Here is a 13,617-nt window from a genome sequence, read left to right as displayed (position 1 = left end):
TCTGGTGCATTTTTATCTTGCTCCTTCATCTGCTGTGCGTTTTTCTTTCTTCTCATTTTGCTTATCTTACTGTGTTTGGGGTCTCCTTTTTGCAGGCTGCAGGTTCGTAGTTCCCGTTGTTTTTGATGTGTCCCCAGTGGCTAAGGTTGGTTCAGTGGGTTGTGAAGGCTTCCTGGTGGAGGGGACTAGTGCCTGTGTTCTGGTGGATGAGGGTGGATCTTGTCTCTCTGGTGGGCAGGTCCACGTCTGGTGGTGTGTTTTGGGGTGTCTGTGGACGTATTATGATTTTAGGCAGCCTCTCTGCTAATGGGTGGGGTTGTGTTCCTGTTTTGCTAGTTGTTTGGCATAGGATGTCCAGCACTGTAGCTTGCTGGTCGTTAAGTGAAGCTGGGTGCTGGTGTTGAGATGGAGATCTCTGGGAGATTTTCGCCATTTGATATTATATGGAGCTGGGAGGTCTCTTGTTGACCAGTGTCTTGAAGTTGGCTCTCCCACCTCAGAGGCACAGCACTGACTCCTGGCTGCAGCATCAAGAGCCCTTCATCCACATGGCTCAGAATAAAAGGGAGAAAAAGTAGAGAGAAAGAATTAGTAGAAGTAGAAAAAAAGAAAGAAAGAAAGAAAGAGAAAGAAAAGAAAGGAGGGAAGGAAGGAAGAAAGAAAGAAGACAAGAAGGAAAGGATAGAAAGAAAGAAAGGAGGGATGGAGGGAGGGACGTTGGGGGAAGGAAGGAAGGAAGGAGGGAAGGAAGAAAGAAAGAAAGAAAGAAGGTAAAGTAAAATAAAGTAAAAGATAATAAAGTTATTAAATTAAAAAATAATTATTAAGAGAAAAAAAATTTTTAGAAAAATGGACAGATAGAACCTTAGGACAAATGGCAAAAGGAAAGCTATACAGACAAAATCTCACACAGAAGCTTACACATACTCACAAAAAGAGGAAAAGGGGAAAAAATCATAAATCTTGCTGTTAAAGTCCACCTCCTCAATTTGGGATGATTCGTTGTCTAAAGGAGGGAAGGAAGGAAAGAAAGAAAGAAAGAAAAGATAAAGTAAAATAAAATAAAGTTATTAAAATTAAAATTAATTATTAAGAAAAAATTTTTAAAAAAAAGGATGGGTAGAACCCTAGGACAAATGGTGGAAGCAAAGCTATACCGACAAAATCTCACAGAGAAGCATACACATACACACTGACAAAAAGAGGAAAAGGGAAAAAATCATAAATCTTGCTCTCAAAGTCCACCTCTTCAATTTGGGATGATTCGTTGTCTATTCATGTATTCCACAGATGCAAGGTACATCAAGTTGATTGTGGAGCTTTAATCCGCTGCTTCTGAGGCTGCTGGGAGAGATTTCCTTTTCTCTTCTTTGTTCACACAGCTCCCAGGGGCTCAGCTTTGCATTTGGCCCCGCCTCTGCGTGTAGGTCGCTGGAGGGCGTCTGTTTTTTGCTCAGACAGGACGGGGTTAAAGGAGCCGCTGATTCGGGGGCTCTGGCTTACTCAGGCCGGGGGGAGGGAGGGGCACGGAGTGTGGGGTGAGCCTGCGGCGGCAGAGGCCACCGTGACGTTGCACCAGCTTAAGGCCCGCCGTACTTTCTCCTGGGGAAGTTGTCCCTGGATCCCGGGAACCTGGCAGTGGTGGGCTGCACAGGCTCCCCAGAAGAGGGGTGTGGATAGTGACCTGTGCTCGCACACAGGCCCCTTGGAGGCAGCAGCAGCAGCCTTAGCGTCTCATACCCATCTCTGGGGTCCGCGCTTTTAGCCGTGGCTCGCACCCGTCTCTGGGGTCCGTGCTTTTAGCCGCGGCTTGTGCCCGTCTCTGGCGTTCGTTTAAGCAGCGCTCTTAATCCTCTCTCCTCGCGTACCAGGAAACAAAGAGGGAAGAAAAAGTCTCTTGCCTCTTCGGCAGCTCCAGAACTTTTCCTGGACTCCCTCCCGGCTAGCCGTGGTGCACTAACCCCTTCAGGCTGTGTTCACGCCGCCAACCCCAGTCCTCTCCCTGCGCTCTGACCAAAGCCCGAGCCTCAGCTCGCAGCCCCGCCCGCCCCGGCGGGCGAGCACACAAGCCTCTCGGGCTGGTGAGTGCCGGTCGGCCCCGATCCTCTGTGCGGGAATCTCTCCGCTTTGCCCTCCGCACCCCTGTGGCTGCGCTCTCCTCCGCGGCTCCGAAGCTCCCCGCTCCGCCTCCCGCAGTCTCTGCCCGCGAAGGGGCTTCCTAGTGTGGGGAAACCTTTCCTCCTTCACAGCTCCCTCCCACTGGTGCAGGTCCAGTCCCTATTCCTTTGTCTCTGTTTTCTTTTTTTCTTTTGCCCTACCCAGGTACGTTGGGAGTTTCTTGCCTTTTGGGAGGTCTGAGGTCACCTGTCAGCATTCAGTAGGTGTTCTGTAGGAGTTGTTCCACGTGTAGATGTATTTCTGGTGTATCTGTGGGGAGGAAGGTGATCTCCGCGTCTTACTCTTCCGCCATCTTCCCATTTAACTTTTTATTTTGAGATAATTTTAAATGCAGAGAAGTTGCAAAAATACAACTTTGTACAATAGAAAAGTACAGAGAGGTCCTGGTGTACCCTGCAGGCAGTTTCCCTCAATAGTTACATCTTCATAACAATATATTATCGAAACCAGGAAGTTGACATTGGTACAGTGGGTGTTGTGTCAGGGGTCTCCAACCCCCGTGTTCAGAAGGACTCATGGGACTCAGTATATAGTTGTACTCATGCTGAGATTTATTGCAATTATATAGTAAAGATACACACCCAGACTATAATGGTCAAAGCATAACGTAGGCAGAGTCTAGAAGAATCCATCTTCAGGCTTCCTTATGTTTTCTCCCTTCCATGAGCGGTTACACAGAGTACATTTCTTCTTTCCCTCCTTCGCAACAAAAATGCAGCAGTGTGTGTGTGTGTGTGTGTGTGTGTGTGTGTGTGTGTGAGAGAGAGAGAGTGTGAGTGTGTGTGAGAGAGAGAGAGATTTCTGTCCAGGGATGTCCATTAGAGAATCAGTGCTCAAGATTTTTATTGGGGGTTGATCATGTAGGCACCCTCTGCCTAACATGTATCAAAATTTCAGATTCCCAGAAGAAACTTCCTGGTGCTCAGCATAAATCACATAGTTGGCACAAACAGTCTAGGAACAGTGAAACACCCCTATCAGAGAATAGTGGGAACACTCTTGAAATCCAGATTTACAGATACCAGCCAAGGGTCAGCCTTGCAAGCAGACCTTTCTAAGGATAGCATTCTCAGGTCAGCTGTGATAAGTTTTTTACACACAGGTGTGTGTAGTTCTGTCCCATTTTATCACAAGTGTATATGTTTGTAACCACTACTGGAATCAGGATAAAAGAACTATTTCATCACCATGAAAATCTCTTATGCTACCCCTTTATAGTCATATGCACACTTTACCCTCCTCACTCTCCCTAACCCCTAATCTATTCTCCATCTCTAATTTGGCATAGACCATTTTCAAATGAAGGAAATAGTTGTGTTTTAATTTTTCATTAAATAAGTGATAAGCTTTATGTTCATACTGTTATAACAAAACCCACATGTGTACAATAAAAGACTTTGATTTAAGAGATCATTGTATTTTTTAAGCTGGATGGTAGTGTTTGTTATTATCTAAAGTGTTTCTATACAAAAATATCATGAGAGAAAGAGAATTTTTCCGAAAGTTTTAGTATAACAAATCTTGATGGCATTTGCTTTCATTTTCTTTGATCAAACTCTAATGTTTTATTTTGAGATTATTGCCTGTCTTCTGGGTGAAACTATTAAATACATCTGAAATGAATTCTCTGTAGTGATTATTCGATGACTGACAATATAATGATAATTTTAACTATTTTTAATAGTTATTAAATAGGCCTAGGATATTTAATTAAGCGTTCTACAGTAAAAAGTAGCATAGTCTAAATAATCAACTGAAGTATATTTTATCTTTTTAGGCACATCAGATTAATATTGGTTATTATTTGACATTACTATTTTTGTATGGAGTAGCAGTCACTGAAAGAGGAAAGAAAGAGGTATGTAGCATCTGTTATTTGCACATTATAAATCGCTTCACATACACTGACCTCATTTTAACAAATTAAAATGTTGATTTTTGACATTCTCTAAAAATTGAAACCACTCTGTGACTTTTCTGTCATATATTGAAAATGTAGAGTAATTATGCTAGAGACTATATTGTGAAACTAAAAATATTGGTAGGGGAAACTTAATGTTAGCTTATAACTTTCTTTTATTTATCTTTGAAATACTTATCACTTATATAAAACAGAAAATTGTTTAGCTTCTTTCACTTATATAATAAATTTTAATCCATTTTTTAGTGTAGTTTAATCTCTCTGGTCTTTATCTTACCCTCTTTGTAAAATGTGAGTTTTACCTCAAATTCTTTATCAAATAAAGTGAAGTGCAAAAGTAAAAATCTAGGAGGTAAGTAGGTGATTTCTAAGGGTGCTTACAAACTTAAATTCTCTTTTTCTTATTTTTAATGATTTCTCAATTGCAGCCTTGATATCTCTTTTACTTTTTGTATTCCTAAATTTGTACTCTCTACTTGGTTTCATAAATAAATAAATCTGACTTGTTAATTAGGTGAAGTAGAATTTATAAGCACCAAACTGAAAACATTTCCACTTTAAATAATTTCACATAATGCTAATTATTAAGTGTGATGTGCTAGAGAATATTTTAAAATGAGGCCATGCAGCACTTTTTTTTCCCAGGGAGACCGGGGCTACTGTGCCTGTTTTAATAATGATAACTAAAACATTTATTAGAACTGATTCTGTAGTTTACTTGTAAACTTATATTGCTTATGATCAAGGTTGTCATTCCTCAAAAGAGACTATATGTGTGGGCAAAAAGTCACTTATTTCCTATTTGAAAAACTAGGAAGATTTGTGCTCTAATTAGAATGAAATATTAGGAAGAATTATAAAGAACTATGTTCCCATAGTCATCAGAAGAGCCCTTATTTTGGCTAGTAATATTTGTCAGTTTTAGATATAAAGATTGTTGTTTTAATATTCACTTTGAAACACTGGTTAAAGATCTTTAGTTCTTTTGTAAATAACTAAAGCACTGAGTACATTATTTATGGGATTATATACAGAGAGGTATTAGAGATATGAATAAATGAGTGGATCAATATTAAAGCTGCCCTAACTTCTCCAGTTTGGGAAATAACTGTTTATTGTAAAAGGAAAAAAATGACTTTTACATCAGCCAAACGTAGCTTTATGTTGCTACAGGATTGTATAGAAGCTGAGAATAAATTTCTGGTGATGAAGATGGTGATCCAGGAAAATGAAATTTGTGAAAACTTTATGTCTTTAGTTTATTTTGGACGTGGTTTACTTCGATGTGCTCAGAAGAGGTAAGGATTTTAATTAATGGGTAGATCTTGCCTATCAACTTTTAGCATTATGTAATGGGAATAAAGTTTGTACAATATACCAGGGATCATGACATTTGTGCTCTACTGATTCTTTTCTCCATCACTGATTCTATAGATAATTTCTTTAATGTACTTGAGAATATTAAGTATCAAACTTAACAGGCCATGGCAATAAAAGGTGGTATAGCATAGGCATTAGGAACATAGGCTTTGGAGTCTGATAGGCCTGGGTTCAAATACATTTTCTACCACTTATCTAATATATGACTCTAGGAAATTTAATGTTGCTAAGTCTTATCTTTGGAACTGATAATAGTGCCCACCTCATAAAGTGAGTAACAGTGCCCAGGACACAAAAATGCTATTCGTAATAGATAATTAATGGTTGTAGTTATTAATGTTATCACCAGTTGGAATAGGTATTTAAGTTATAAATGAGCTTATAACTCATTGAAAGGGTCCAAATTCTGAGTCTGGAAGTATTGGGTATTACACACTTAGTGAAATTGTACAGGAGAATGTTTATGAACCATCTGTTCACTTCCCATATGTAGATCCTTAGCCATTTATAGCATCATTCATTCATTTTATTTGCTAAACATTTATCCTATTTTAGAGACTGCTTTAGGTGTTGGGGATAAAATGGTTTACAAAATAGATAGTTCCTGTCCTCATGTAACTGACAGTATAGTGAATGTTATAGACCTTAATCAAATAATCAGTTATATAAATAATCAATTATGAAATGTGATAAAGTGCTATGAAGGAAAACATAATGAAAAATTAGTCTTTATTGGAACCCCAATGTCTTTCTGGGAATCAGAAGTCTCCTTGAGGAAATAATGTTTGGCTGGGATCTGAAGGGTGAATTAGGCAAAATTTACTTATGCAAATCCTTATGAAGGGTTACTGCTGGGCCCAACCATTGAGTCCCTAAAAGCATCACTTATATGGTAGTTCCTTGATTCTTCGTAAGGTTGATCTTCTATCCTCCGGCATGCCTGGTTTTTACTGTCCAGAAGATGTCCCACTTTCTGTTCATTAGCATGTCGTCAATGTAGTTGGCCAGTGTGATGTTTTGCAGAATGTCAGGATGATCAGAATCCCCTTAGTCTATATTGTGGAGAGAATTAACATAGCTCTAAGACAAGACAGAGAATCTGTACTGCTGTCCTTTCGTCAGATATGTGAACTACTGTTTATTTTCCTTATTGATGGGCATTGGAAAAAAATCAGTTTCCCAAATCATTGACACTAGAAAGCCCAGTCGTCTGGCAGCATCATTTACTTTCATCCCTGGCCTATAGAGAACAACCACCACTGAGCTGCTCAAAGAGACTGATGTCCTTCTCACTCTGTATTTCTTATTACATTAATGGATGGAATGTCTTCTGGGCCTTTCTAGGGAACATTGTCTAGTGATGGATTCTATGGTCTTATGCAGTAAGTCCATTCTAACATCTTTACCTCCCTGAGCTTTCTTTAATACTTTGCCAAGAAATTTTCAACATTTCCACCTCAATTACTAGAGGCCATTGTGGTTTCCAAGCTTCAAGTAGCCTTCTCAGCAGCATGTTAGGACTGGCTTTGGGTGTCCTTGCTAGGAAAGTAAATGCTGAATTATGGAAGAGTTGCCCCATATCAATATATATTTCCCTGTCAAGCTATATATTTGACCATGGGTTCAGCACTCTTAAGATCCACTCCCAGACATGTTCCTGCCGGTACATAGTAGTCAAGTTCTACAATGCTTATGGTGAATAAGCTTTTTCTTCCTCTGTTTTCCCACTTAGGCTTTGCTTATACTTGATCCTAGATTTTTTTTTGTCTGTAGGCAATGAGCAGATATAAGAGAGGATTTTGACTTTTTTTTTTTTTTTTTTTTGCGGTACGCGGGGCTCTTACTGTTGTGGCCTCTCCCGTTGCGGAGCACAGGCTCTGGACGCACAGGCTCAGCGGCCATGGCTCACAGGCCCAGGCGCTCCGCAGCATGCGGGATCTTCCCGGACCGGGGCACGAACCCACGTCCCCTGCATCAGCAGGCGGACTCTCAACCACTGCGCCACCAGGGAAGCCCAAGAGAGGATTTTGAGAAGGAAGAGTATCATCTTTTGAGACATGTACCTCAGATCATATTTTTGCATGGTCTACTTCTTCCCTATCAGAGTCCTGATAGTACAGTAGTTCTGTTGAGGCTATGCTTTTGGTTTTTGCTGTTGTTCTACTCTTGTGATTAAATACTGGGCCTCATTTTCAGCATGGTCTGCCTTATGTTTAGAGTTGGTCAAGGTTTTTGAAACGTTACCAAAGTGGCCTTTTAACTTTCACGGAGTATCCTTAGTTGATAGTAGTAGTCCTGTTGAGGCTGAGTATTTGGTTTCTTTTGCAGTTTGTTCCACTTTGTGATTAAATCTGGGCCTGATTTTCAGCACAGATTATCTTTATGTCTGTAGGAGATGAGCGTCTCTTTAAATGGTACCCTCAGAGGCCTCTGTCTTTCGTTGTGTCCAGAGTCAATAGTTGGCTGACCTGTGCCATTTTCTTTCTTCAAGGCTTCCAAGACGGTAAAAAAAAGCCAACCAACTCTACAGTCCCTTTAATTACCATGGCCCCCATAATGTTCAAGCTTGAGCTACTATATAATCTATTGCCTCCCCTTCCACATGTATTTCATCCCAATCTACCACAGGTGAGAGTCCTAGTGTTTGTATTTCTATAGCATGCCAGAGGTTATCACCATCCTACTTACCACAAAAAAATAAATAAATAAAAGAGTTGCTTGTTGTCTAATTGGTAAACTGTCTACTTACAGAGTCCTGTTCAAACTAACCCTATTTTAAAATGCCTTGCAGATATAATGCAGGACTGCTAGAATTTCATAAAAGCTTACAAGAAACAGGAGATACAGATGATCATTGGTTTGACATAGATCCTATGGGAGATGAAGATTTACCTACAACTTTTAAAGTAAGAAATTATTTAAGAATAACATTTCATCTGTGGCTAATCAGAATCATCTTTGATAAACTGCAGTTTATGTTAACTATATCATTCTATAGCAAACACATTCTTTTGTTGGGCATTAGCTTTTTGTATGAGCAACAACCTTGATTCCATTATCTAGTGCAGGATGTTAGTATGATTCAACAAGTAGAGAGAAATGAGGTGGATGTGTTAGCATTTCCAAATAACAAGATTAAAAGCTGTACTAGTTCAGTACTTCACATGGCTACAGCTAAGTGTAATAGTTAACTTTTTTCTAACTATATTTACCATTATTTTGCTGTTGATTTAAATTTTAAAAGTACTAAATGCTTACATTAAAAAACTTTAAAATGTAAAAATACCAAAGATAAAAGTAAAATTCATCCATATATTTCTTCAAATGGAGAAACCATTGTTAGTATTTTCATTTATATCTTTCCATACACACATGTATAAACACTCTTTACCTTTTATTTTTAGTAAATTGGTGTGATGTTATACACATTGATTTATAGTATGAAAATATATATTATTATGAATTTCCCAGCAAGTAGATTATTATATAGTATAATTTTTTCATAGTCCATCTTAAACTGTGCTTTTAATTTGCTTAACCAATTCCCTGCTATTGAAGATTTAGTTTATCCTAAACATTCTAGTTTTTCACTATTATGGAAAGTGATCTTTTTGTATTTCTCACATCATTCCCTTAGTATAAATTTCTAAAGGTGGAATTGTGAAGTGTTTATACACTTGTACAGTTATTCGTGTATGTTTCCACATTTCCTCCCAGAAAGTGTGTAACCAGTTTATATTCTTAAGACAGACTATGAGAGTTTCCATTTCTCCACACCCTCTGGATATTTTTTACCTTTTGGGTAATTTTTACTCATCTGATAAGCCATGTTGGTCACTTTTTATTTGTTTAATATGAAAATAGCTACACTCGGCTTCTTTTGGTTAGCGTTTGAATGACATATCTTCTTCCAAACTTTTACTTTAAACCTTTCTGGATCCTTATATTTTAGCTGACTTTAAGGCCGAATGCATTCCTCAAAATAAAGAGGGATGTTTTATAAAAACAAAAAATTCAGTTTTCTAGGAAGCTATAACAACTCAAAGTTTGTATATACCTAATAATACAGCCTCAAAATACCTGGGACAAAAACTAGTAGAACTAAAAGGAGAAATAGAAGACTTCCCAGTCACAGTGGAATATTTTAATGTACCTCTCCCAGTAATCAATAGAATAAGCAGGCAGTCTTTGGTGTTGGCCAGGATAATCATATGACTTTTAACTTTGACCTAATAAAGTAGTAATTTTATAGATTTTGGAAAAATATTGAATTTCTGTGTTTACCTGGAGCAGCCCCTACCTGGTCTTGGTTGTTTTTCTTTTTTTCCTTCTCCTTTTAAAATATTTTTATTTCTTATCCAAACTTTCTTATTTTTATTTTATGCAAAGTAATACATGTATGCAGTTTTTCAAGTAATATTAAAAGGCTTAAAAATTAATGGTCTGTGGTTTATCATCTCTAATTGTAGTTCCTGACTATGGGTAACTTCTTCCAATCCTCTAGGCATTTTCCTTTGATATTTACCTGTATTTTTAAAAAGCTATACTGCTATTTAAAAATTTTTCCATCTTAGATATTATCTTTTGACTTCCCACTGTGGAAGAGGAGGGTTTAGTAGCTTCCTTATACATCTCCTTCACACAACACACTTCACTTCCCCATCCTACTAATAGTTATAAGTTTTTATTAAGTTGGCCTTAGGGTTTCCCTTTACTCTATTCCTGGGAATACCCTCACCCCTTTCCTTTGTAGATCCTCTATTTCTTGGATCTCAAGTTTTCCTCTTTCTAGGTATAATCCCTTGATTTGGTGGTGCAACTCATCCAGCAGCTTCCTGGAAAAGGGTACTTGCTTGGGAGATAAATTTTTTGAGGTCTTTCAAGTCTCAAAATAATTTATTCTTTGTACACTTTATTTATATATTGCCTGGGCATAAAATTGTAGGTTGAAAATCATTTTCCTTAAATTTTTTAAATTGTGTTTCTGTTATCTTCTAACTTCCAACAGTAGTATTTTTGAGAAATTTGATGTTCTGATTATCAATCTTTTGTTATGACCTATTTTTTTTTTCTGGGAAATTTTAGGATATTCTGTATATTCCTAGTGTTCTGAACTTATGTTTTTTGGTTCTGGGACATTTTCTTTTTTTATTTATTTGATGATTTCTTCTTCATTTTCTCTTTTCTTTTTGAAATGCCTTTTATTTAGATACTTGACATCCTGGACTGAATTTCTGGTTTTCTTATTTCTTTGCTAATTTTTATTTTTTGTCTTTTCTTTTTAAAATATTTATTTATTTATTTGGCTGTGCCTGGTCTTCCACGGCATGTGGGATCTTTAGTTGCGGCATGTGGGATCTAGTTCCCAGACCAGGGATCGAACCAGGGCCCTCTGCATTGGGAGCATGGAGTCTTAACCACTGGACCACCAGGGAAGTCCCTAATCTTTTGTCTTTTTGTTCTACTTTCTAGGATATTTTCTTAACTTCATCTTTTTTGCATAGAGCTAATATTCAGCCAGTATGCACTAGTGCTATCATATTAGTCCTTTTTTTTTTTTGCGGTACGCAGGCCTCTCACCGCTGTGGCCTCTCCCGTTGTGGAGCACAGGCTCCAGACGCGCAGGCTCAGCGACCATGGCTCACGGGCCTAGCCGCTCCGCGGCATGTGGGATCTTCCCAGACTGGGGCACGAACCCGTGTCCCCTGCATCGGCAGGCGGACTCTCAACCACTGCGCCACCAGGGAAGCCCCATATTAGTTCTTACAATGTTAAAGTATTTCCATACTGCTTGGAAAATAGTGGCTGCTTCAAAAATAGTTGGGTAACCAGCCACCATTCCAGATGCCCTGGACTCTCCTCCAGCCCTCTCTCTCCACACTTCTTAAGTTAAAATCCAATAGCTAAAGGTTTAATGTCCAGTAGAGCAGAGTGCTTCCATGATCGTGCTCTGGCTCTAGGCCAGCATGTTCTTAATCTGTTATAAGCGGTGCCTATGCCTGTCAGCCCACCAAAAGTCCTACTTCCCAAACACTGTGATTAGTTTTTCTTTAAGAAAACTTAGAGGGCTGGCCTTTACCTCTTTATCTGGCACTGAGGAGTTTCAGGTGACTACCACCAGAGGCCTGCCCTGCCCCAGTTGCTCCTATCCTCATATGTCTCCTTAGATGAACTCACCCTGTTGGGGGGAAGATTGTACTCCTAGAGTTGCTGGCACCCTAGCAGGGGAATGTCCCTTCATATTGTTATTATTTTCAGCATTACCCTTGTTTCTATCCTTCTATTGAATTTTTTATTTCAATGATTTCAATATTTCAGCTATCATCTACCAAGAGTTTTCTTGTTGTTATGAATGTTGCTTTTTTTAAAAAAAATAATATCCTGTCCTTTTTTCATGAATTTTAGAGGTAAATGTTAAAGGTAATGTTAGCTAGATCATGTAAGGCTTTATAAACCAAGTAAGGAGCTCAGACTGTATCTTGAGGGTCATGTGAAACCCCCTCAAAACTTTTAAACAGTGGGATGTTATAATCAAATTATAGTAAAATATGACTTGTAGAATTTAGGACTTTGAAGAGTTTCTGTATTTATGGTAAGGGAGGAGTTAGAAAGTAAAAAAAATATTAATAAAATAGTTACAAATTGTAGTTAGTGTTCTAAAGAAAAACAAGGGACTGGGACAGAGAAAATAGAGAACACAGACATACACTTGTATACCTGCATATATCCATATTTGTCTATATGTATATATGCATAAATGTGTATGTGTATCTATGTGTAGTGGTTAGGAAAGGCCTATCTGGGAGGTGATATTTAAGTTGGAAGCAGAAGGTTGAGAATGGAACTAGCTCTGTAAAGAGTTGGGTAAGAGCATTCTAGGTAAACAGAATTGAATGTGGAAAGGCCCTCAGGCCTTGAAGTGCAACTTTGAATATAAAATCATGAATTTTATAGTGAGTGAGGCTAGAGATGAATGTGAAGAGATGGACCAGAGATGGCTAGGTGTACTGGGTTCAGATTCTGCAGGTTCTGCAGGACCTTGCAGTCAGTCTTGGTAAGGGTTCTGGATTTTGTTTTAGGTAGTGGGAAGCCATTGAAGAGTTTTAAGCAAGGAACTGACAATAATCTTTTGTTTTTTTGCAGAGAGTGTTTTGAACACAGTAGGCAAGGAAGAGGCAGACCAGTTAGACAGTTGTCATTGTCAGTAATGTAGGTGAGACATAGAGTGGTAGAAATGGAGAGAGAATTAGAAAAATTTTCAGTATATTCTGGGAGAAGACTCAACAGTACTTGCTAATATATTGCTTGTACAGGGTGATGGAATAATTATACAATGGATGACTTCAAGACTACCCGCTTGAACCTCAATAGATTGTGGTAGATGAAATTGATGTAAGTCCCATGAGGACTAAGTATTAACCTGCTAAGTTCACTGCTGTATCCTTGACATCCCTTAACATTCATAACAACCTGGCCCATAACAGGCACTCAGTAAATATTTATTGAATGAGTGAATATCAGTGACTGAGGCAGATGATGCGGAGTAAGGAACAAGGAACAGACTTTGGTAGGAGACTCAACAGATCAATATTGAACTATTAAGTGTCAGATTTGTGAAACCACAGTAGTTATATACCTACTATGAGTCCTATCCCTTTGTTTTCAGCATCTCCATTTGACTATTGGTTATCCTCACAGGATATACTATTTTCATATTGATAGGTCCTTGAACTCTGCTTCTTTATTTCTCTCTTGATACTTAAAATTTTCTAGTCAACTTGGTCAAAACATTTTTATTCCTCATAAAATTCTGAATGCCATTAAACAAATGTTATGAATGATGACTTGATTTGTAAAATAGTCTGTAGAGGTTTATTTTATCATGTCTTATACCCTCAATATATATGGGTATGTCTCTCTAAGGGACAGTATTAAGGACCTGTTTAACTTAGACTTGATAACGTGTTTCACAAACCTTTAACTAGCATTTTAAAATATGGAAATTGCATTCCAAATTGTAACTCTGAACACTGGAAACATACTTCTGTACCCTGCCTCTGCCCCTTCTGGCTGAGCAGCCTGTTGCACCACTACAGTAGTTCCACTGCCAACATGGTGTCTTGGGGGCCAGTTCTAGC

General features: G+C 38.4%; 1 protein-coding gene across 1 annotated transcript in view; it reads left to right on the top strand.

Moving 5' to 3' along the window:
* DZIP3 (DAZ interacting zinc finger protein 3) overlaps nt 1-13,617 on the top strand; it is a 104,188-nt gene that overhangs the window by 18,287 nt on the left and 72,284 nt on the right. The window contains 3 exon segments of the mRNA XM_007450534.1: nt 3,956-4,036; nt 5,273-5,397; nt 8,271-8,385. Coding sequence (XP_007450596.1) covers nt 3,956-4,036; nt 5,273-5,397; nt 8,271-8,385 — 321 coding nt within the window.

This window comes from Lipotes vexillifer, unplaced genomic scaffold (assembly GCF_000442215.2).
Source record: "Lipotes vexillifer unplaced genomic scaffold, Lipotes_vexillifer_v1.1 scaffold946, whole genome shotgun sequence".
NCBI classification, from domain to species: Eukaryota; Metazoa; Chordata; class Mammalia; order Artiodactyla; family Lipotidae; genus Lipotes; species Lipotes vexillifer.
This window is presented reverse-complemented; position numbering and strand designations above follow the sequence as displayed.